Source organism: Mustela putorius, unplaced genomic scaffold, assembly GCF_011764305.1.
Source record: "Mustela putorius furo isolate JIRA1106 unplaced genomic scaffold, ASM1176430v1.1 tig00003845_pilon_pilon_pilon, whole genome shotgun sequence".
Lineage (NCBI taxonomy): Eukaryota > Metazoa > Chordata > Mammalia > Carnivora > Mustelidae > Mustela > Mustela putorius.
The window spans coordinates 74,495,962-74,522,431 of NW_025421998.1; the positions used below are offsets into that span (position 1 = coordinate 74,495,962).

The window sequence follows — 26,470 nt, forward strand, 5'->3', positions numbered from 1 at the left end:
TATGAACAAATGAGTTCTTCTAAGTTAAGAAGCTGAATTAACGGAGCTAGAAGTGTTGAAATAGCTTATACATGCCACAGTGGACAGATTTAGAGCACCTGCCAAATCTGAGGGATCGTTCAGTTGTTAGAAATAGAATCCTTCTCCAACAGAAGGAAGCACAGGCTGGAATCCCAGGAGGGTCCCGTGAAGCCCAGGGCAGGAACATGCTGGGTCTCCAGAGGGAACAGAGGAGACATCCTCATCTCTTGTGGCTGGATGCTGCCTGAGTGTAGTCCTCTGTGGCTGCTTCCTGTATTCTATCTCTCTCTCTGATGACTGGTTTTCTGGGTGAACCAGAGCTGTGCCACAGTGACTGCCTATGGCCCCTGAAGTTAACAGCAGCGTTCCTTTGACCAGGTACAGAGTACTGGAAAGAACAGAAAACAGGCTCACCTTGACTGCTGTGAGAGGACTAGGTTCCCCACATCCATCTTTCTCTCAACTCGCAGTGGGAAATGACTCTCTGTGATGAATATAAGTGAACAGGCAAATGAACTAAAATCCTTAATACTATAGTCAATTTTCTTCTTAGGCTCAGAATTTTAAAATTTTTCCTTTAAGTTATTTGAAACAAGATCAAAGAGGGCTGAATGGATGAAGATTTGTTAACAATGTGTCATGTGCTGTAAAATCGTGGTTAAGGATCTGATTAAGTCCTGATATAGTAGGGCGGTAGTCAAAACATTGACAGATCACTTTAGTTCAGGACCAGTTAGTCAAACCTGATTCTAAGCCAGAGTGAATGTTAGCCACCTGATGAATAGCAATCCCGCTTCTCCTAGTCTTCAGCTGTGATAACTTGTACATACTAGTTAGCTTCTCTAAGGCCCTCATTTTCCTCATATTGTGAATACACAGGATAACAGTACCTATCTATCATATAGTTTGGGTGACTATTAAATGAGATAATTTGTGTAAAACACTTGGTATAGTGCTGGTTCCTACTAAATACCCATAAATATTATATTATTTATTCTTGTTATTATTAAAATTTTATCTTACTCTCATCTTAATCTTCAGAATGAGTAATATACTGGGGTTCTGATAAATCTTACCTATTTGGAATAAATGATTTAGTATTAAAAGCACATGCCTACTGTCTATGGTTTGTCTTCTGTCAGAGGAAATGTGGAAGAAAAAATTTCAATTAATAATAGGACAAATTACTTCCCCCAATTTTAGAACCCAGTAATGATCTTATCCTATAGTACACTTGCCAGGACTGACTCTCAATGGAGACTTGATAACCTAAAGTTTTAAAAACGTTTCTGTTAGAAAATTTTTATAGTCATAAATTAGTGGTCCTCTCCAGCCCCATACATAGAAGCTATGTATTCTAATTAAACACTTAAGTATTATTCATCCTGCGCAAACTGGTCGTTTTTTTTTTTTTTGTAGTTTTTTTTTGTTTTTTTTTTTTTTAATATAAAAGGCAGTTTTCTCCCTTTCTCAATGGCAGACCCATGAGTTTTGACTTCCTCATGAAACCCTAAGTCCACTTTGTACCCCAAAGTGTCTGCTTAGTAGAGAAAGTTCTCCTCACAAAGGCAGGAAGCATATCTAATCATCTAATGGATACTGCTCAAACCTTTCTCCTGTCTTTGACATTTTTTAAAAGACTTTATTTATTTGGGAGAGAGAGAAAGAGAGAGAGAGATTGGGGGGGAAGGTCAGAGGGAGAAGCAGACTCCCCACTGAGCAGGGAGCCACCAACTGAGCCACCCAGGTGCCCTCATGCTTTTGACTTCTTTGTGGAAGACCTCATCCAGACATAGAAGTTTTTTGTCATTGCCCATTGTAGACTTTGAAGGTATTATTACCTACAGAGGAGTAGTAGAAGAGATGACCGTGGTATTTACCTGACACCAGCAGCCCCTTCAATACCTGACACTTTTTTTTTAAAGGGCAACTCTTTCCTAATAGTCACTCTTTAATTTATTATTTTTTTAAATATTTATTTAGTTGAGAGACAGAGAGAATGAGAGGGGAGAGGTCAGAGGGAGAAGCAGACTCCGTGCCGAGCAGGGAGCCCGATGTGGGACTCAATCCCCGGACTCCAGGATCATGACCTGAGCTGAAGGCAGTTGCTCAACCAACTGAGCCACCCAGAGGGTCCCAGTCACTCTTTAACTTAAAACATTGGTTTATTACTTAACTATATGCAAGATATTATTACTAGTGGTAGATAATGTGGTGAACTGAGATGAAAGATGGTTAAAATTAGCACAAAATTAGAATGTAACTTTGATATGATGCATGCCCTAGGAGAAGCATAAAGAGGTTCACAGCAGAGAGAATAACATAAAGCCTGTTTATATTTTTTCCCCACCTATAGGTGAAGGAGTAGGAGCAGTTGGTATTATTCTAACGTTAGCCATGAATATCATGGGTACATTGCAATGGGCTGTAAACTCCAGCATAGATGTGGACAGCTTGGTAAGTAATTATTATTTTTTAACTTTTATGAAAAAATTTGGACAAACCAAAAAGCATAGATAATGACATAAGAGAGGACTATATATCCAACACCCAGCTTAAGGAATAAAACATTACAGAAGAATCAAAGACTACTATGTATCTCAGCTTAGACCTGTATCTCTTCCTTTCTCCACATAGACAGCCACAGTCAAGATCTTATGCTGCAATGAAAAACCCTTGTCAAGGGATGGATACACAGGAATGGCTATACTGGGTTATAGAATTCACCCACATTCAGCTTTACCAGATGGTACCCAATTAATCTCAAATATCTTGTATAAATTTATACTCCCATCAAGAGAGTTTAAGAATTCTCATTGGTCCACAGTTTCATCAGGTTGTCAGACCTTTTAGTTTTGGCAATCGGATGGATGTGAAGTGACTACTAAAGAGATAGGACTGCTTAATATGTATTTATTGGCTTATGGGCTTCCTCTTCTGTTAATTATTTGTTTCTGTCAATTGCCCATTTTTGTAGTAAGCTGAATTTTTTCTTAATTGATTCATGAAAGTTTATGAATTCTGGGTTGTCGATTCTGTATATTTTAAACATGGTCCTCTAGTCAGTGGCTTAGCTTATAGTATCTTTTCATAAAAAGAAGCTTCTAAGTTTAACGAAGTTAATTTCATTAATATTACCCTTTATCTTTTGGTATCTTGTTTAAGAAACCCTTCCCTGTCTTGGGTTTTCCAGTTCATCAGCATTATCTTTTTCATAGTATTCTTTTTTTATTTCTTAGTTTTTAAATTTCCAGTATTTAGTGATATTTCCTTTCTCATTCCTAGAGTGTTTCTTTTTTTTTTCTTTTTAAGATTTTATTTATTTATTTATTTATTTGACAGAGAGAGAGAGATCACAAGCAGACAGGGAGGCCAGCAGAGAGAGAGAGGGGGAGGCAGGCCCCCCTCCAAGCAGAGAGCCCGATATGGGGCTTCATCCCAGGACCCTGAGATCATGACTTGAGCCGAAGGCAGAGACTTAACCCACTGAGCCACCCAGGCGCCCCAGAGTGTTTCTTTTTGCTTTCTCTCTCTCTCTTTGGGCCAATATCCCCACACACTTATATACTTTATTAGTGGGTACAAAGACCATGTTTTGGTTTCATTGTTTCTCTTGTCTTGGGTCTCCAGAATGCAGAGCCTGCTGTAGTATATAACTGAGTGAATACTGTGTCAGCGGCACAAATCCCATGGCAGCAATAATGAGAGGTAAAAGGAAGAAGGACAGATTTCCCACTGTTAGTTTAAGAAATACATGATTTTCAAGAATAGCTGCATTGTCAACTTTGATTAGTCTGCCGGGAATAGCGTACTTAAAAATCAGTCATCCACCTGTACCCCTGGGGATAAAAATATATGTTTATAAAAAATAAAAAAATTATAAAAAAAAAATCAGTCATCCAATTCTGCATTTGCAGAGGGGCTAGACAGCCAAGTTGAAAATGACCATACATATAACATCATCATTACACTTTTTGCCTAGATTCCTTCTCCACTCTCCTAATAGGTCCCATGTTCCCAGAATGCACACGTTCATTCAGCTGTAAAAATTTTATAACCAATTCCTATCAGAAGAAATATCATCATGGCATACCTGAGTGGCTCAGTCGGTTAAGTGGCGGACTCTTGATTTTGACTCAGGTCATGATCTCAGGGTCAAGAGAGATGGAGCCTAGAATTGGGCTCTGCCCTCAAAGAGGAGTCTGCTTGTCACTCTCCCTGCCCCTCCTACTGTTCTCATGCTCTCATTCTTTCTCTCAAATAAATAAATAAAAATCTTTAAAAAAAAAAAAAGAACAAATATCATTATAAAACAATATCTCTGGGGAAAAAACAACTTTTCATGCCTTATGCCTGCCCATGTATCTAATATTTTATTTAGGCAAAGCATTTTATTAATTTTTTGAAATGTAATTTAACCCTAAGACGATTTATAGTAAGGTTTCTCTCTTTTCCTTGAATGTTATTTTTTGGGGGGTTGGCTAGCTTTTTCTGTGACTCCATTTATTTCCTCACTTAACTCTTAACACTTTTAAAGTTGGGTCTCATATTCTTAGAAATATTTCTGTTGAGGGGTTTTTGAGGGGCTCAATCATTAAGCATCTCCCTTTGGCTCTGGTTATGATCCCTGGGTCTTGGGGTCGAGCAGGGACCATTGGGTTCCCTGCACAGCAGGGAGTCTGTTTCTCCCCTCTCCCTTTGCTGCCATTCTCACCACTTGTGTTCGTTCTCTCTGTGAGAGTGAGTATAAATAAAAGTGAGAGTAAATAAAATAAAAAAAGAAAGAGATTTCTGTTGGAAAATAGCAGGAGAGGAATAAATCAGTATTGTGCTTGCATTTATTTTTTTGTTCAAATTTTCTACAACTTTGACTTTACAATTAAAATCCTCGTGTACTTTACTTCTTTATCTAAAAATATCTCTTCACCTTGTATTTGCACAGTTCCTTTGTTATATTAATTTTCTTGGTTTATGAAACAACCTGTATATATTTGATGCTGAAACCTTTGTCTGGTACATTTCTATTCTGTTTGTCCAATCTCCATTAAAGTTTAGTGTAAAAAAAAAAATAGTTTGTTTAAGGTATGTTGACTTCTCTAAGTTTTTCACATGGGCATTCCTGAGCTTTGTAACCCTGTGCTTTGACATTGTGTCTTTGATCTTATGGCATGAAAGAATTTTGCAAAGAACTATTATATTTTAATACAGCCTATGAAAAGTATCAATATTTGCATTTGATCTCATTTTAAAAATTCATGTTCTTTTGTTTAAATATCAAAGTGATCATGTTAGTTTTCATTTCCCTGCCAAATATACAAGCGGTCTTTCCTGGGCCCCTGTGGACATTCATCTAGTTATTAATATTAATTCCCTTTTTTACCTCTACCCCTACTAAAGTTGTACAGTAATCTTGTTGTTTTCACCTGGCATATGTTGTGGATAGGAGGGGAGATAGCTGTGCCCTCAAATTCTACATCTATGTGATATTAACACAGAAGATCCTTGTGACCTCTGAAGGAGAAATTCACTGTGTTCTCATGTTACATTACTGAATGTCTTAACTGAATTTAGATCTGAGTTTAAATGCAGTGAAGAGGGAGTTTTGTATGATATGGACTTCCAGTTTTCCAGTGCAGGGCTACTCTGTAAAACAAAAAACAAAACTAGACTTAGAAAGTGTATTTCATTTACCTCTCTAGCCTAGTTTAGATACGGGCACAGAATCAAACATAAACAGAACTATGAAGTTATAAAACGGCAGAATGACTTTTCTTTTACTGCGCATCATTTGCTTACACCCAGGTGCCTGGATTTTATTAGCTTTCAGCCAGTAAGGGTAATATTTGGATGATAACACCTCCTCATTGTTACTTCATGTCACTTTGTAACCGACTGCACATCTCAGTTATCAGCACTCAAAGCTGACCAAAAACCCTTTGATTACATATTCCTAATAAATTCTTCATTATATTCCCTAAGATAGTTCTTTCCCACCTTCTTATCTTTTCGTGGGAGCTCTGGTGATTCTACCTCCTGCACTCTCAGCCAATGACCTTGCTACATCATAGAAAAAACCAGATGCAACCAACAAGAATTTCCTTGTTTCTCTCTACCAGTGCACCAGCCTGTTCACCTCTACTTATATGCCCTACCTTCCCTCTGTGTCTTTATTCCCATTTAAAGGCGAGTAACACACAATTAACTGCTCTTTGTGGGACCTCTGTCCCCATCATAAAACTATCTTCCCTTGATGTATAACTTGCACCTCTTTTCTTTGATCTATTTATGGCACAACTTCTTGAAAGAGGGCCTATCTCCATTTCCTCCTTCCCATTCTTGCCAGAGCCTACTTCTCTTTGTTTGCATCAGCCCCATGACTCATGGCAAATATTTTGCCAGGTCCAATGTCCTTGTCTCCCTTACGCTCTCAGCAGTACTTATGCCATAGACAAATCCTTCTTCTGGATACTTTCTTCTCTCACCACCATGATGATCCTCCTGACCGTCTCTGCTACCTCTTGGGTTCCTCCTTACTTCTCTTTGCTGGCCCCTCCTCTTCTTACAGGTCTCTGAACATTAGCTATATTCCAGCCTTCTTCTGTCTTCTCGCTAGCAGCTGCCATCTAACGCTGTGCTATAGAAACCATCTCTCAATCACTCATTCATACCTCTAGTCTAAACCAGACTCTCTGAAGATACACTACAACTTGATGCCTCTCTGTGTTTAGAAAGCACAGTGATAAGAATGTCTTCCAGTAAACTTGACATTTTGGGGCCTAAGTTCTTATCTAGAATCTCCTCAAAATACAACATTGTGGTATCATGAGACCATTAAAAGGGAATAAAACTTCTGTTCTACTTACTAATTTGTCTGGCTTTATATAGTAGTTTGGAAAGAAAAATCATCTGAACATTGTCACCTTATGAATGATACAGATTAGTAGGCTGTGAGTCACCCAGAAATTTAAAAAAATTAGTAAAATTGCCAGAAAGTCAAATTTAATAATTCCCACTGAAAACCCCCTTTTAGGGAATTTCCAATTATTTCAGTTGATATCATGATATTTTAAATACTGTTATTTCAAATTCACTCTTCACTTATGTATATAAATGTGTATATGTGTATATGTCTGTCTATTTATTTGATTTGTATATTTTATACCATTCTGTAGAAGGGGTGAAAAAGAAGTATTAATTCCTTTTAACTCCATACCTCAAGTACTAAATGAATTACATTTGTTATTGCTAAAGCTACTGTTTTAAATTTTTGTATATTTTTAAAGCAAATTTTATTTATTCATTTGAGAGAGAGTGAATAAGAGACAGAGAAAGAGAATATATTAACCAGGGGAGGGGTGGAGTTAGAGGAAGAAGCAGACTCCCCTCAGGGCAGGGAGCCCAATGTGGCGCTCCATCTGAGGACTCCGAGATCATGACCTGATCTGAAGGCAGATACTTAACTGACTGAGCCACTCTGAGACCCAGTTTTTTATATTCTTAATGAATCTGTGTATTAATTTATTTTCTTTGGACTCACAAGATACCTGCCATTTTTAGTACCCTTAGGTGTCTTTTTGTCCTATTTTTAGCTATGTAAGCAATTTACATATCTTAAACAGGCAATGTATATACCTATATTTCTGAACCCATGAATGAATGATAATTAAATAAATAAGAGTTAAAATGGGTGCAGAGGTGATGTTTCAGACTTAGCAACATCAAGCTATCTGGTGACTGGTGGATTACCCACACTCAAAGTCAGTTTGAATGAGGCAGTTGACAATTCATGTATTTTTCAGGAATGTCTACCACTTAGTGAGCACAACTAAAAGATCTGAACATGTGAATAGTATCCTGCTTCCTTAATTCTCTAACTATAGCAGCAGATAAGACATGCCTATTGTACTATGTGTTCCTAACAAGACAAGGGGAAGGAAACCACCAAGAGGGAAGACAGTGTATCTGCAGGGCTCACATTTAGATTCCAGTTAATGAGGCTCCAGAAAGTTCTTGCAAGAGTGATGCAATCTGAGAAGAGTTTTGTGTCAATAGAGACTCCCTCTGTTTCTCCTTTATCCTTTTATTACCTCTGGGTTTTTTTGTTTTGTTTTGTTTTTTTGTTTTATTTTTTTTGGATTCCAGTAAAGATCAAGTGACTGATGGTACAGTAACCAACAAGAGAACAAAAAAGGGGAACCTGGCTTCTCTTTGTTGCACCTGATGCCCAGTTCTCTAGTACTGAATCCAGTTTTGCTCCAAGAATTTGAGAATTTGAGGGGAGAATTCAGTTCTTCTCTTTCCCCCTTTCTTCAGTGGTCTGTTGATCATAACTTTCTTTGTTTTTCTGTCCTCATGAGGCTTTGTAGCATGTTTTCCATTCATGACATCTGTCCCAAGACTTCTTTTCCTCCAAACATGTCCTTTCTGTCCTACAGAGTGGCTCTTCTATTCTGTATTCTACTCTTGTTTTATCACCAAGATGTGTTGTCTTAGGCAAGTCATCACCCCCACTGAGGGCTTCACATTTCTCTCTGTAAAAGGAAACCGTTTGGTTACAAAATTTTTTTAAGGTCCATGTTAGCTCTGACATTCTCTTCTGAATCTAATCTTTCACATGAAAGATTTCAAGTCTTGATTGACATAGATGTAGGTATTATTCCAGATGTCCACAGGAATCAGACTTACCTGCCACTGTCCTTCACCCCTAAACTCCACTGATTAAGTCATTTACCACTGCAGTTGTTGGAGCAGAACAAAGCACTGAACCAGTGTGTTATTAGAGCCAACAGAGAAAGTGCTATTGAGATGCTCTAGAGTCTTGAATTTGTAGGGGAGGCTTATGAGAGCCATAAAGGACTGCTGGAGTGTTGGAAAGTTGAGAAAATGTGTTGAGTTTTGCGACTGTCACTTTAGCTCCCTGGGTTTAGGTTTTTTCATTTGTACCAAGAATTAAAGGATTAGATCAGAAGTTCTCAACCTCAACAGCACATGAGGAAAGTTTACAACAATATAGATTACCCGGGGTCCTGTAAGATCAATTAAATCATTTCTCCTGGTCAGGGGCAGGGTGGCTGGAGATGATGTCTATATTTTTTAAAGTGTTCCAGGTGATTCCAATGTGTATCTAGACTTGTGAATCACTGGAGTAGATACTCTCTAATATTCATTTTAGCTCTGACTTTTTGTGTGTGTCAAAGGAGGAGGTCAGCAAACATTTTCTATAAAGGGTTGGATAGTTACTATTTTCAGCTTTCAGAGCTATATGGTCTCTATGGTAACTCCTCAACTCAACCTTTGTAGGGCAAAACTAATATAAACAGTTGGATATAGCTGGATTTGACCATTGGTCCATAGATCTCTGGTCTATGGAATAGAATTTACTTGGGAATTGATGGACCACCAGCAAATCATTTTTGCCTTTTATATTAACTAATATATCTGTAATAGGATATAAAAGGATGATGCTTAGTAATAGTACTTTGGGGAAGCCAAAATATTTCAAAATTAAGATGTTTAGAGAAAATCTCATTAAAATTGTATAATATCATATTTTTCTTTGTTTTTCTGTCCTTGAAAAAATATTTTGATATGATACTTTAGACCCCTCTTCCTGAGATTTTCTTTGAAATACTTGTAATGGATACCACATGTACTCAATTTTATTCATTAAGTACTTGCTGATGGCCTGTCATTGCTTTTAAAAAATAGTAATACCAGACAGAGTGTAAGTTCAAGTGTGAGTAGTAGATTCAGTAAGTGATATGGTATTTTTCAAATTAAAATTTAAGAGTTTTTCCTGCCTATTGGCACACTTAGTATAACCATGATTACTGACATTGTTAATTACCGAAAATAGACACCAACATATTTGATACCTCTGTGTTTCTTAGGTTATTCCTTTTGTCATTAGCTGTGATGGACTTTCTTTCTCTTATTTAAAGAACACCATTTCTATTACTTCTTGCAGTCAGAAAAGGTAATATTGATTTGCCATGTGATTTACCACAGGTTTGCAGTAAAGTTTGTGTAGCTAGCAGGGTATAATAATTTACAAAGACTTAGAGTGTATAGTGCACTATAAGTAGCTTACTTATGCTGTTAATAATTTATAACAATGCAGTCCTTGACTGACTTTTTAATGCTCTAGGAGCCTAAGTGATAGACACAGAAGGATAGACTAAAGTTTCAGGAATATGTTTTAGGCAGAGAAAATATTTACATGATAACCATTATCTCATAAGTCTATGTGCATGGCCTAAAGATTATGCTAATGACTATAATGTGGCTTTGGGTCACAGGTTGTATTAGTGAGTCCTGAAAAACATTTCGTTTGGACCTAGCAGGAAGGATCTACGATGTAAAACCTCCCTTTTGTATACTTCATTGTTCGAAAATATAATGTGTGAAGTTCTTCACCTTGTATCAGTTTTGCCAATGATTCTCCTCACATTTATTTCTTGTGATTCTCCTATAAAAACCAGTTGTGAAATCTCTGTAAGTGTTGCCCACTAGACGTCGGGCTTAGGAAATATATTTTTATTATCATAACTTCTGGTGTTAAGCATATAGTTTTGATGTCCATGCATAATTTTAATGCCCTGTTTTCTACACAACCCAAAGGATAAAAGGAAATAGAGCAAATATTTTTGTGGAGGAGGGGAGTCTGGCTTTCTGACTTATTCTAGAAAAGGTTTTTTTTTTTTTTTAAAGATTTTATTTATTTATTTGACAGAGAGAGATTACAAGTAGGCAGAGAGGCAGGCAGAGAGAGAGAGATAGAAAAGGTTTTTAAGAATTTTCTTCACTAAGTGTGTAAACCTGGTGATTCACAGACCTGTACCCCTGGGGATAAAAATATATGTTTATAAAAAATGAAAAATTAAAAAAAAAAGAATTTTCTTCACTGACCATCAACAGAGAGGGAAAAGGAAAGTCAGGAATCACCCCCCCCCACCCCCCCCACTGAACACATCACTTATAAAATAAGGTTGTCATAAGGCTGTGGAGCTTTCTTTTCATTAACCATCACATTGCCTAAAGACTTTGTTCTTCTGATGCTTAGATTAGAAACTTGAGAAGTTAATATAAAGATAATAAGATTCGGTGTTAAAGATTGATTTGGGAGAAGTTTTGGAGCATAATAAATTTAAATAACAAAACCAGAGATTAATTAACTAGTTAATTATTATTATTATTATTATTATTATTATTAGCAAAACCAGAAATTTAAAGCAGCCATTTCTCAAGTAAAAAATCCCACCTCATTTTGGCTAAACTTTAATTTTATAGAAGTCTGTATAGATGACCTCAGGTTTTCCTCTTCACATGAAGAACATGTTGAGCATCTCAGCGTCTGAGTCTCATTTTGCCTTCATCGTTAGTTTCTGAAAATCTAAGACAAATGCTCTCACCTAAGCTGGTAATGGCTAACTTTGAGACTTTTCCTGTCAGAGGGCCAGGCAGAGCTGTTCCTCATTCCTCCTCGGGAACACCCTTCACTGTCCAGGAAGAGGCAGCTTGTCCACAGTCTACAGTCACTCTGAGAATTACCAAATCTGAATTTCCGTCCAGTGGCACAGTGGTTTTTACATATCACCTGACAGTGTTAATAGATATTCTAAATTAGAAAAAGGATTAAGTTAAAATAAAAAGCTCAACTGAAAACAACTAGATGAGACTAAAAATAGTTTGGTATGCTGCCATTTCCTTCAAATCCAAATAGCAATGTCTATTTTCAGACTGAGAAGCTGAGAGGTACAATGGCTGCCTCCATTGCCTGCTGAGGGACTCAGCACTGTCATTCACCCTGCCCAGATATTGCTTTCTGCAGATGAGGTAGAACAATGGGGTCACTCATCCTTAACAAAGATTTATTAAGGGACTGCTTGGTGCTAAGCCCTAGATGGGGAGGATACAATAAGGAATGCTTTGAATCCGGTGACTGTAATAGGCAGTGTGGCCTCAACCAGAAGCCTGTGGAGGATCAGCTTCAGATCCTCTCTCTTGCATGGACACCTCCTGAGGCCCCATACTTAATTATAAATGCGTAATTTTGAGGCTTTCACATAAGAAGAAACCCTTCAATTATTTAAGCTTTAGTTTCCACCAAACTAGGGTCCATCCCTGGTCAGCCATGAAACTTTGGCTATGAAATCAAGTGTGTAAGATGTATGACTCTCCTTTTGCTGTAGTTGAATTTATTTTCTGATTGAATACATGTGCTGCGGAGTACAAGAAGCAATCTCAGCATGTTCAGAAATTCTGCTGGAAGTGAATCTAAATTCTGAATGGAGTTTACAGAATGCCAAAGCACTGGGGGAGGGAGCATCTGGCCCTAGGTTTCCCCTTGTCTGTGCTGTCTCTGAGGCACTGACTTTGCTCTTTGACCTAGAGGTGTATAGTCCATGGAGACTGCATCTTTGTTTTTCTGATCCTGATTATGAGCCTTTGATGAGTTCTCTCTCAACTTCTCCCATGACCAAGGCATGGAAGACCCCGAGGGACCAAAGGATTGGAATTTGGTTTTCATCTAGCACCACTCTGGAAATAAAGGGAAGTCTAAAGCTGTCTGGATCTAGACATGCCAAGCACCCATGTCCACTCTACTGCTTCCATGCTATTCCACAAACTGGAAGTTTCTCTAAGGCATGCTTCATTCCTGGGCTTCACCTTGATATTAAGGCATAGACCTCCTCCTCCAAAAATTCCCCAAATCTACTCAAGGATAGAACTAGAGTTTGGTTGCAAGTCAGGACTCCTTTTTAAAGGAATTGGTACCTAAGTCCTCTTGTTGCCCCATTCATGAGTCAGATTGTGGGGTGAAGAGAAGAGCTGTTTCTCATCCATCATAAATTCGTCTATGGCTACTGTTTTTGCATAAACACTGCTTTGAGTCTTTCAAGCTTTGATTTTTGAAACTTAATAGCCAATATTCAGGTGGCTCAAAATTTTCAAACTATCCATCACTGGTTCCAAAAGCCAATTTTTGAAACTTGAAGGACCAAAATTCATTTTTTCTACTCTGGTTCTGTTGTGGCTTCTTCTTTAAAAAGCAGTGGAAGTAGAATGTGCCAGTTAGAGAACCTGTGAGGGACAAGGAATTAGTAACTTATAATATTATCTGGCCACATCATCTATTCAGTAACAGCATTTCAGTGGTTGCAAAACTTGCCTTAATGCAGGTGTCTGCACTAGCCACCTTTCTGTCTCATCAGAAAATGTCCTAACCCACTGAACTGAACAGGTGTCTGCTTACATGCTATGGATCAGTGCCCATTGTTAAGACGAACTTGTTCTTGGTCAGGGATATTTGACTAAGCAGTGGGTAACTAGAACAGTCTGTCTTGAGGTCACTTTAAGCAACTAGACTATATGGAAGATGATGAGTTGAAAATTTCATTTCGTAAATTTTTTTAAAAATATTTTTTTTTTATTTGAGAGATTGAGATAGAGATAGAGAACTTGAGAAGAGGGAGGATCAGAGGGAGAAGCAGACTCCCTGCCAAGCAGGGAGCCTGATGCGGAATTTGATCCCAAGACTCCAGGATCACGACCTGAGCCAAAGGCAGTCACTTAACCAACTGAGCCACCTAAGTGCCCAATTTTCTAAATTTGATAGGTACATTCCATTTACTAATTTGACATTATAAGTTCTAGGTTCACCCTCAGTGGTAAGCCTCACTAATGGAGTACATAATTTGCTATACTCTTTACAACTCCTTATGCAAAAAAAAAAAAAAAAATTGTATACATTTCAGTGCTGCCAAAATAATGGTTTTAAATGTCATTTTCTAATAGTACTACATAAAATTTTGAGTAGTTTAGATAGCAATATTTAAGTGTTTTGCTTACTGTTTGGAAGTATTAAAATATAAAGTTTTTTAAATATGGTGTCTCTTCTGATGTGCTAAAGCATTTAACAAAGACTAGTTTAGAATTCTTCACAACATTGACATGCAGAAATGTCAACAGACTTACTTTATTTCATAAAATTAAGCTTCATTTTGCATTTCTTTCAATCATTTCAAGAGTGTAATATTATTCTTATGCAGGATAAATATAATAAAATATTTTAAATGCATTTTTTTTTTAGATTATATTTATTTATTTGACAGAGAGAAGGAGAGAGAGAGCACTGGCAGGGAGGAGTGGCAGGCAGAGGGACAGTGAGAAACAGGCTCCCCACTGGGCAAGGAGCCCAATGAGGGCTTAATGGGCTTAATCCGTGGGGTCATGGCCAGAGCTGAAGGCAGACACTTTAATTGACTGAGCCACCCAGGGTTCAACCCAAGAGGGTTGAATTCTTGACCAAGGAAAGCCAGAATCAGTAATTACTTTAAAGACAAAAAAAAAAAAAAAAAAAAAAAGCAGTGAATTTCCTTCCAGTAAGCTAGTAATTCCTGGGCAGGGCTGAGCCATCAAGGATTATATCTATTAAAAATAGGAATTGAGTGAATTCAAAGTCTTCAACTCTTTCTTATTGTTCATTTACTGATTCATATATTTGTAATCATTCACATATTCATTTGTTTATTCTTTTATGGATTTTTCAAATATTTATTAAGGTACCTATTATTTGTAAGTCTACTTTAAAAACTATATTCAAAATTTCAATAAATCATAACTAGCCAAAGGAACATGTTCTTGTTAAAGAATTTAAGCACCTTTGAGAAATAGTTGAGCTCTTTTATTTCTATAGACATTCAAGATATACTTTGTTAATGTTACATGAATAGATTTATAGAGCAACCATGTATTTAATTTCAAATACAACTTTTATATGCAGTGACATTTTACAGTGTCAGCAATGGAAATTGATCTGTAAGTAGTTTATATAAAAAATGTAATTATTTAACCACAGATACAGGACAATGACTTAAATTTGTTTAAAGATTCTCGTGAAATCATTCAAAATCTACTAAGCATCACTTGCCACCCAGCTGACATACAGAATTATAGACCGTTTCTCAGGCAGTTTGAGAGAAAGGGGAGAATCTTCAGTAGTGGTTTTGAGGCATGGGGCGTTTTATTATAATATACCACTTGTACAACAGTGTGCAGTGTTGCTCATAGTTGAAGAAAAAATTTCCCCCTGACATCATCTATCCCTTTGAGTATAATTTGGCCATTTATGTGTGGCTTGCATAACTGAATTAAATGATCACAAAAATAAACAGGTCTATACAGAGCCCATTTATATAAATCTTAGTTAATTCTCTTTGGTTAAGCTTTTAATTATATCCAACTATTTCCTGTTAGTTCATTGAAAAACCTCCTGATAAATAACCAGGTGACGATGAGCAGCGTCACGTCTTACATGTTATTTTTTAAGGAATCATCACACTAATTATGACATTGCCTACAGTTATTAAACAAACAAACATAAAATGCTGTTATTTCATTTCAGATGCGATCTGTAAGCAGAGTCTTCAAGTTTATTGACATGCCAGCAGAAGAAAGTAAACCACCCACCAAGTCATTCAAACCATCCAAGGATGTCCAGCTCTCAAAAGTTTTGATTACTGAGAATCATCATGTGAGAGAAGATGACATCTGGCCCTCAGGGGGCCAAATGACTGTCAAAGACCTCACAGCAAAGTATATAGATGGTGGGAATGCCATATTAGAGAACATTTCCTTCTCAATAAGTCCTGGCCAGAGGGTGAGATTTAAATATTCCTTGCTTTATTTGATCGGTGCTTAGTAAGTAAATCTCAGGAGCCTCAAGCTATGTGTTGGTAAAATCCATGGGTAACCTTATTATTGTAGACTAAGGCCAATACTGAATATACATATTTCAAGTTATTAATTATGAAGCCATTATTTTTTCATATGCTATTTAGTTTGCCAAGGCCAGAAATTATATAGTTGGTTCATTTTAAATGTGGTTCTACTTGTAGAATATCTAATCGATTGCTAGCTTATTAACTAAAAGAAGCTGTTGAAGAAGTCAAAATTATCACATGTTCTAAATTTTGCATCTTGAAACTGTTTTCCATTTCAGGTAAGAGAAATATTTTGTTGTTGATGCTATCTAATTTCTTCATGAATTTTACCTAATTGACACTCTCAAAAAAGTGGTTACTTTTCTTCTTAGTTTTGTTCAGTTTGTTTATTTGGAATTTTAATCAAGGTAGGGATTATTTAGATTTTTTTCCCAGTAATTTACCAAGCAAGAGCTATTTACAAAGCAACAATTTTATTGTTTAATAAGCAAAAATAACCATGTATTATTTTGAAGAAGTCCTCATAGATCTCATCCCTGGGCTGAGTACATGGGTGGTATTCAGATATACCAATTCTAGAACTAATTCTTGGAGAAAGGGGCAGTTATTCTCATATTTCATGTTCTAGAAATGTGGTGTTGTATTTTATATTTTAAATTATTTCAAATTATAGTTTATATTTCAAATCTCTTATTTTGGGCTGCTCCATAAATCTAGATAGGATTATTATATTCTTTTGATTATTTTTAAAAATTGAGATAGAATACAATAGAGCCACTTTTTATGAAAACTGAATTTTAAAACTTTCTCTCTTCATGGTTTAATTTCAAATAGAGATTTTTTTACCATTGAAATAATGGTCAGTAAGCTTCATTAGGCCACCATCACTGTCACCAACACAGATTATTATCACTTACTTTGATCCATTGGTTTAGGGATATTTCATAATTTGATGCACTGGAAAAAATTCTATTAATGAAAATATAGGGTGAGGAAGAATGTTTCTGTATACCATGCTAAATGGCTTGAAATGGTACAGCAGAAATTCTGGCTCTTCTTTTTAATATTATTGTTAGGATAAATAAATTCACATACTACTAAAATTACCTCTTTATTATATTTTTGCTCATCAAGAATGGGATTTTTTTCCTTTTTTTTTGAGAGAAAATAGTTTTTTTTAAGGGTTTATTTTTATGCCAGTTATTTAACATACAGTGTTATATTAGTTTCAGGTGTGTAATATAGTGATGCAACAGTTCCACACAACACCTGGTGTTCACAAGTGCCCTCCTTAATCTCCATCACCTGTTTAACCCATCCCCCAGCCCACCTCTTCTCCGGTAACCATCACTTTGTTCTCTATAATTAAGAGTCTGTTTCTTAATTTCTCTCTCTCTCTCTCTCTTTTTTCCTCTTTGCTCATATCTTTTGTTTCTTAAATTCCATGTATGAGTGAAATAATATGGTATTTGTCTTTCTATGACTTACTTTGTTTAGTGTAATACTCTCTAGCTCCATCTATGTCATTGAAAATAATAAGATTTCATTCTTTTTCATGGTTAAAAAAATATTCCATTCCATTGCACTACTGGGTATTTACCCTAAAGATACAAATGTAGTGTTCCAAAGGGGCATGTGCACCCCAGTGGTTATAGAAGCAATGTCCACAGCAGCCAAACTATGGAAAGAGACTAGGTATCTATCAACAGACGAATGGATAAAGAAGATGTGGTATGTATACACACACACACATACACACACACAATGGAATATTATGCAGCCATCAAAAAACCTGAAATCTGGGGCGCCAGGGTGGCTCAGTGGGTTAAAGCCTCTGCCTTCAGCTCAAGTCATGATCCCAGGGTCCTGGGATTGAGCCCCGCATCGGGCTCTCTGCTCAGAGAGAGCCTCTCTCTCTCTCTCTCTACCTGCTTCTGCCTCTCTCTCTACCTGCCTCTCAGCCTACTTGTGATCTCTGTCAAATAAATAAATAAAATCTTTAAAAAAAAAAAAAACCTGAAATCTTGCTGTTTGCAATGATGTGGTTGGAACTAGAGGGTATTATGCTAAGTGAAATAAGTCAATCAGGGAAAAACAATTATCATATGATCTCAATGATATGAGGAACTGGAGAAATAAGACAGAGGATCATAGGGAAAGGGAGGGAAAAATGAAACAAGATGAAACCAGAGAGGGAGACAAACCATAAGAGACTCTTAATCTCAGGAAACAAATTGAGGGTTGTTAGAGGGGAGAGGGTGGGAGGGATGAGGTGGCTGGGTGATGGATATTGGGGAGGGTATGTGCTATGGTGAGTGCTTTTAATTGTGTAAGACTTGATTAGTCACAAACCTGTACCCCTGAAACAAATAATACATTATATATTAATAAAAAATAAAAAATATTCCATTACATGGATAGATAGATAGATTACATCATCTTACCCATTCATCAATCAGTGGACACTTGGTCTGCTTAGATAGATAGATAGATAGATAGATAGATAACATCTTCTTACCCATTCATCAATCACTTGGACACTTGGCTATTATAGATACTGCTGCTGTAAATATTAAGCATACATGTATCCCTTTGAATTAGTGCATTTGTGTTCTTTGGGTAAACACCTGGTAATGTGATTGCCAGGTTGTAGAGTAGTTCTATTTTTTAACTTTTTGAGGAATCTCCGTACTGTGTTCCACAGTGGCTCTATCAGTTGACATTCCCACCAACAGTGAGAAACAGTGCATTATCTGTATTTCTGTGGTGTTGGTTGTTTTTTCTCTCCTCTCATTTGTGATTTTAGAGAGAAAACAGTTTTAAATCAGGATAAATGGCAAGATTGGATTTAGATTAAATTTATCCCTTATACTAGAATGAGGTTGTTTGCATTGTTCAAATCATGCTTTAGAACTATGTAAAATTAGTTATTTGCCTTTGTTCCTCCCTTGCATTGAGAAAACAATGAATTAAGTATTCTCTTTTGCTTTGCACATAAGTGAATGCCACAGGAAGCTGAGAATGTCCTTGAGACCACCATGATAGATTCCAAAAGTGATGTCAAGTTACAAACAATAGCAGCAAATAGGTTGATATAAACCAGAGTGAAAAGCCCTGGTAAATTATTTCCTTTCCCTCCTCCTGACACCCTCCTAACCCATTGTGCTGGTGATGCTCAGTTGCCCACTAAATTAAATTCAACCAAGTCCTAATGGAGTGACAGAATTTGCAGAGTCCTCATTTCTATAGATAGTTTCCTTGATGTAAAAGTAATAATGAGAGCTACTGTAAAATGAGGAAGAAGCAGTATGCTTAGGCACTTCACGTTCTCTGAACCTTTATATAGAAAATAGGCCATGTGTGTTCAGTAACTATTCTTTGCAAGGAATGGTAGGTTCTTTTGGAGGAATTGAAGATTACTTACATAAGGCTACAGATCTTGCCATCCAAATAGGGAAACTAAAGTTTATCAAGTGCTTATCATCTCCTAGACACTGTTTAAAGACATTTATTTGCTACCAAATTTGATCTTGTTTTAATTCCAAAGGTAGGCATTATTACCCCTTTTGTACAGTGTAAGAAACTGAATTTCACTTGAGTGAGTGAGTTAGCAGGGATCTTAAACCCAGATCTATCTGACTTTAAAGTTCTTCTTCACCGCTTCCCTTAAAAGTAAAAAAAAGAAGGCGCCAAAGGAGAGAGGGAGAAAGAGAGAGAAAAGAGGTATCTGTCCCAGAGGATGGCCATCTAAGAGGGGAAATGCAAGATCCAGTAAGAACTGAGGCAGGCCACTGTGAAGTTAGCAAAGCTTAAATTTCAGAGAAGTTTATTTGCCTGAGCCCCTTCAAGGCCCTGTACTTAATTTTTTATTTATAATTTTGAAAATCTTTATTCTTGGAAAGAATTCCTCTTCCATATTGTATAAGCTTCAGATTCCAAAAGCTTTGTTATCTCCTTGAATAAAAAATATATAGGTAAAATTCTAAGGTAAGGAGGAAGTAATTAGTATCAGTTGGCTATTCATGGAGTTGAATATTCATGGAGTTGGGCTATTCATGGAAAGTTTTCTATAGGAAGTGGCATTTAGAGGGAGACTTTGAGACTTGAACTGTGTATTTGAACAGGCAAAGGTGAGTGGGAAAGGGTGCTATAGGCAGAAGGAATAATACAAGCCATGGGGCACATGCAGAAAACAGTGACTGGTTTGAGCACATTGGGAGAGTCATAAAGGATAAAATAGAAGACAAGATTGAAGCAAGATGATGGAAATTATGAATCTTGAGAGTTGAAGTAATAAAGGAAGTTGAAGACTTTAAAAATCCTACCCAGTTTAGCTACTAAGTGGTTTTTGGTCATCTTCAAGAGAGCAGTGGTTCTCAGAATGTTGTTCTCTAGACGGGATCACCTACATCACTGGAGAATGTGTGGGAAATGTAAATTCTTGAGTCCCACTCAACTCTACTGCACAAAAACTCTAGGTGTAAGGCCAGTGATCTGTATCACTGATACATGCTCTTCCAAGAATGAGATCATCATTAGGTGTAGAGAAATGAGGGTACAAGTCCAACTGCAAAGGGTTAGGGAATGGGTGAATACTGAAATGAGGAGTTATATAGAACACCAACGTTGGTGGTGGGAAAGAAATAGCAAGAACTCCTGCCTAAGAGAATGGCTACATTGAGGGATTTTGCCTTTATACTATAGAGATTTTGTGTTTTGTTGTTGTTGTTGTTGTTTTATTTTTTATTTTATTTTATTTTATTTTGAGACAGAAAGAAAGCAGATAACTGGAGTTAAAGATAAGGATGAGTAAAGAGTTGGGAAGCTGAAGGAATTCATATTATACAGCCTTGATCTTTTAAGTCAATTATAAGTCAAAGTTATGGGCATCGAATAGTGTCAGTCCTGTAACTTTTTTCTCCTTCAGTAATGTGTTGTAATGTGTTGGTTGTATTCAGGGTCTTTTGCATCCCCATATAAATTTTGGAATCAGTTTGTCAGCCCACAAAATAACTTGCTGAGATTTTGACTGGGATTGCATTGAATCTATTGATCAAGTAGGGAGGAACTGATATCTTGATAATACTGAATCTTCCTTTTCATGCGCATGGACCATCTCTCCATTTACTTAATTTTTCTGATTTCATTCATCAGAGTTTTGTGGTTTTCCTCATCTAGACCTTGTATATATTTTCTTATATTTATATCCAAGTATTTTGTTTTGGGAATGCTAATGTAAATGATAATGTATTTTTATTTTTTATTTTATTATTATTTTTTAAAGATTTTATTTATTTATTTGACAAACAGAGAGCACAAGTAGGCAGAAAGGCAGGCAGAGAGAGAGAAGGAAGCAGGCTTCCTGCTGAGCAGAGAGCCTGATGTGGGGCTCCATTCATCCCAGGATCCTGGGATCATGACCTGAGCCGAAGGCAGAGGCTTTAACCCACTGAGCCACCCAGGTGCCTGATAATGTGTTTTTAATTTCAAACTCCTCTTGTTCATTACTGATGTTTAGGAAAGCAATTGGCTTTTCTATATTAACTCTGTATCCTATAACGTTGCTATACATAATCACTTATTAGTTACAGGAGTTTTGTTCGGGATTCTAGATTTCCTGTATATCTAATAATATCATCTGTGAACAAAGACAGTTTTATTTCTTTCTTCCCAATCTGGAGGCTTTTTATTCCTTTTCTGGTCTTAATGCATTAACAAATTTCCAATATAATATGGAAAATGAATTATGGGAAAGGACATACTTGTCTTGTTTCTGACCTTAGCAGGAAGTCTTTGAGTTTCTCAACATACAACGTTTACTATAGGGTTATTATAGATGTCTTTAACAAGGTAAGGAAATTTCCCTCTGTTCCTAGTTTGCTGAGAGTTTTTATCAGGAATCTGCACTGGATCTTGTCAAATGAATTCTGTATCTGTTTTTACAATCATGTGTTTTTTTTCTTAGTTTAGCCCACTGATAGAATGGATTATATTAACTCTCTTATAAATTTTGAACGAACTTTGTGTATCTGGAAATAATCTGACTTGGTTATGGTATATATAATCTCTTTATTCATTGTTGTATTTGATTTGCCAATATTTTGTTGAAGATTTTTGATTCTATGCTCATGAGAAACTTGGTCTCTAATGACTTTGCCTGGTTTTGGTATTCTGTTAATGTTGTCTTCAAAGAATAGTTAGGAAGTATTCCCTCTGCTTCTATCTCCTGGAAGAAGTAGAGGATTGGTAGAATTTCTACTTTAAATATTTGATAGAATTCACCAGCAAATCTGTCTGGACCAGGAAATTTCTGAATTGGAAGGTTGTTAATTATTGATACAGTTTCTTTAAAGGATATATGTCTACTTTAGATCATCCATTTCTTCTTGGATGATCTTTGGAAGATTGTATCTTTTGAGGAATTGGTTCATTTCATCTAGATTATCAAATTGGTGGGCATATAGTTATTTATGGTCTTCCTTTATTATTCTCTTACAATGAGATATGTAGTGATGTCCCCTCTTACAATTCTAATATTAGTTATTTGTGTCACCTCTCATTTTCTTAGCCTGGCTAGAAGCTTTTTATTTTATGGATCTTTTCTAAGAATCAGCCTTCAATGATTTTCTCCACTGATTTCCTATTTTCAATTATGCACTAATTTTTATTATTTCTCTTCTGTGTCCTTTCCATTTAGTTTACTCTTTTTCTAGTTTCCTATGGTAGAAACTTAGACTATTAATTTTAGATATGTTTTCTTTTCTAATATATGCATTTAATACTATAAATTTCCCTCTGTGCCACTTTCTCTGCATGCCACAGGATGGTTAGTGTGAGCAGGAGTTGGGTATTTTCATTTCCTATATCAGTTGGGTTCTAATAAAAACCCCAGTAGGTTATGGTCTTATAAAATAATTTTTCTTGAGGGAGGCCTTGTGAAGAGCAGAATTCTTTAATGCTCTGGAATATTGCAAAATTGTTGCCTTCTCCCTCCTCCTGCTGGATGCACCAAGGGATTTTTCTGTTTTTCACTTTGGGGCTACTGGAGGTAATACTTACAAAAGTCTGGGGATCCCTCTGCAAATGGCCTCCCCCGGACTGTTTTCCTCTCAGACTTGTCCACACTGAGCCTCCAGAATTTGTCAGTTACAGTTTAGGATTTTTTTTTACCCTGATTCTGTTTTCTGCAGGGGTTTCTGATCATGGTTTCTTCTCTAGTAATTTGTGATTCTCTATATCTGTCTATCTGTCTCTTCATTTATAGTGGTTGTGGTTCTGGATCTTCACTTTCTAACGATGTTAGAAGACTTTTGATTTTCAGTTTGCTCAACTTTTTACTTGTTAGAGCAGAGTAATAATATTCAAGTTCCTCATATTTTGGACTAGAACCCAGAAATCCTGTTTTTCATCTTTTCATCTCTTTGCATAGCACATTGCCTAGCTTACTATATGTTAAATAAGAATGAGTGAATAACTTATACCTACTTCTAGGCCATAGGGTTGTTTAGTGTAGGAATTGATTGTCAAAATATTATTCTGAGCAGCTTTCTTAAGATTGTTATTTCTACTGTCTCACCCTTGGAACCTATAACAGCATCTATAACAAAATGCCCCAAACATACTTCTTGCATGCTAAATTAAGAGGAAGACTCAACTTCAGTGTTTTTATTTTTTTAATAATTTCATTATTTTGATTATCCAAAATCCTGCAAGATCAGCTGTGATCTAATTCATTTGAAAAAAAAATTAAAAAGGATGCAAGGGGACATTTCTTGTTTGATTTTTTTAATGGATTTCAGATTCTAGGCTAGATGGTATGCCTGAGTCCATCTGGGCTGCTGTAACAAGATATCATAGATCAGGGTAGGCTTATAAACAACAGAAATTTATTTCTCACAATTCTGGAGTCTGGGAAGTCAGAGATCATGGTGCCAGCAGATTCATTGTCTGGTAAGAACCCACTTCCTCATAGATGTTTGTCTTGTCATTGTATCTTCACATAGTGAAAGAGGTGAGGGAGCTTTCTGGAGTTTCTTTATAAGGGCCATAATGTCATTCATGAGGGTTCCACCCTTATGACCTCTTCACCTCCCAAAGGCCAACATATGAATTTGGGGAAGACACAAATATTCAACTCCTAACATAGTGAAAGATTTTAAAAATCTATATTTTATGCAGAATGGTTATTCAGTCTTTATATGAAAACAGCTTGTCCGTAACAATTATTTTAGGGAAGTGGTATCTCATTATCTTCTTTGCTCTTAATTTAGGCCTTTACTTCTTAGAATCTGTATTTTAAATTTTATTTTCAGTGCATGAGAAATAGAGCAAGATTTTCACAACTTTTACTTTTTTTTTTTTTTTAAAGATTTTATTTATTTATTTGGCAGAGAGAAATCACAAGTAGATGGAGAGGCAGGCAGAGAGAGAGAGAGAGGGAAGCAGGCTCCCCGCTGAGCAGGGAGCCCGATGTGGGACTCGATCTCAGGACTCTGAGATCATGACCTGAGCCGAAGGCAGCGGCTTAACCCACTGAGCCACCCAGGCGCCCACAACTTTTACTTTTTAAAAAACCTGTTTTTTCTTTGTAATTTCAAATAGCTGTTTTCTTAAAAGCTTTTGATTTTTTTGGTCTGAATTTTAATATCCACATTACCTTTCCCCAACAGAAGATCTCTTCATTTTTTTTTTCCTCTCAAAGTGCAGACTGGGATTCTAATTTAGAGCCATGTCTTTCATGATAAATGTGAACTTATCAAAATGCCTTAGGTGATAAGTTGTGTCTATCACAGTCCTGGACAGTCCTCTGATTAAATAGATATTTAATAGTATCTCAAGGTTTATTTTTTTGGGTGAGTTTACCTGCCTTCTTTATTTGTAGTCTCTTCAAAATCAAGGGTTCAGATCATAGCAGCATATACACTTACATGTCTGTTTGATTTGTTAAATACACACAGCATCCTATCTTGATAAAAATTGTTATTTAGTAGCTAGATCTTATTCAGTAATTTATCTTGGAGTTATGAGGAGCATATTCTCAAGAACTTATTAGAATTATGATTCATTGGGGCACCTGGGTTCTGGGATCGAGCCCCACATTGGGCTCTCTGCTCTGCAGGGAGCCTGTTTCCTCCTTTCTCTCCCTCTCTCTCCCTCTCTCTCTCTCTCTCTCCCCACTTCTCTGCCTACTTGTGATCTCTGTCTGTCAAATGAATAAAATCTTTTAAAAAATTATGATTCATTAATAATAAATATATAAAGGTAAAGCTATTATCACTGGAGATCTAAATTTCATTTTATTTGGTATCTTGATTTCTGGAGACCATAGAAGATGAAAAATAATTATAGTAGGTTTTAGTCTGTTGCAATACTAAAATCATGAATCAAGTGCTCTGAAAAGAATGTACTGAGACTGTTATTTTTTAATTTTAAAGATTTTATTTACTTATTTGACAGGCAGAGATCACAATCAGGCAGAGAGAGAGGAGGGGAGACAGGCTTCCCGCTGAGCAGAGAGCCCGACGCGGGGCTCGATCTCAGGACCCTGGGATCATGACCCAAGCTGAAGGCAAAGGCTTTAACCCACTGAACCACCAGGCCCCCCTATACTGAGACTGTTCTATTCATGGTACAATGCAATTACAGCCAGCACCAAATTCAACACTGTTTAGCTGTCCACATAATATTTTGATTTATCTTGATCCAAAATTCTCAGAAAGGAAGTTCACTGAAGTTACTAGAAATCACTGACTTGGAATTAGGATATACCTTAAAAGCTCATTTGTGGGAAGTACTCTGGCCTTATCCAACAGATCACTGAGAAGCCTGGAAAAACAAATCCCGGAAAAGAATCATGTGCCAATTATATAAACAAGAAGACTTTGTTAGGTATGAACAAGTAAGATTCCTTGTTGTTAAAAATTGTCAGACACAATGCAATATCAGCAGTTTAATAATATAGAAGAACCAGAGAATAGCTACAAAACTTTAAAGCTAAACAAAAGATTTACAAATTGCCTCTCAATTCAGTCTTATACCAACATAAAAACTGAGTTCTCTAAAACATTCTATATTTGCTTCTTGAAAGGGAACCTGGTCATTTATCCTAATTATTAGAACCCTGGCTAATGATATAGAGGTCTGGACCTCAGGGTACTTTTTGTAAAAAATTTGTGACATGACTTTATTATTTTTTATCTATTTTAAAAAGTTTTTGTTTAAATTCCAGTTAGTTAGCATACAGTGTGGTATTAGTTTCAGGTGCACATACAGTGATTCTGTACTTTCGCACAATACCCAGTGCTCATCACAAGTGCCCTCCTTAATCCCATCACCTTAATTTTATCCATTTTCCATCCACCACCCCCTACCTGTCCTCTGGTAACCATCAGTTTGTTCTTTATAGTTAAGAGTCTATTTCTTGGTTTGCCCCTCTCTCTTTTTTTCCGCCTTTGCTCATTTGTTTTGTTTCTTAAACTCCACATATGAATGAAAGCATGTGCTATTTATGCTTGTCTGACTAACTTATTTCACTTAGCATATTACAGTCTAGCTCCAGGGGCACCTGAATGGCTCAGGCAGTTAAGATTCTGATGCTGGTTTTGGCTCAGGTCATGATCTCAGGATTGTGAGATCAAGCCCTGTATTGGGCTCCACACTCAGTGAGATTCTCTCTCTTACCCTTTCCCTCTGCTCCTCCCCTACTTGTGCTCTCTCTTTCTCTC

At 36.6% G+C, this 26,470-nt stretch overlaps 1 protein-coding gene across 3 annotated transcripts in view; it reads left to right on the forward strand.

Moving 5' to 3' along the window:
- CFTR (CF transmembrane conductance regulator) overlaps positions 1–26,470 on the forward strand; it is a 168,941-nt gene that overhangs the window by 117,050 nt on the left and 25,421 nt on the right. For all 3 annotated transcript variants that reach the window (XM_045062911.1, XM_004741906.3, XM_004741904.3), the window contains 2 exons: positions 2,378–2,478; positions 15,428–15,682. In XM_045062911.1, coding sequence (XP_044918846.1) covers positions 2,378–2,478; positions 15,428–15,682 — 356 coding nt within the window. The remainder of the gene's footprint in view (positions 1–2,377; positions 2,479–15,427; positions 15,683–26,470) is intronic.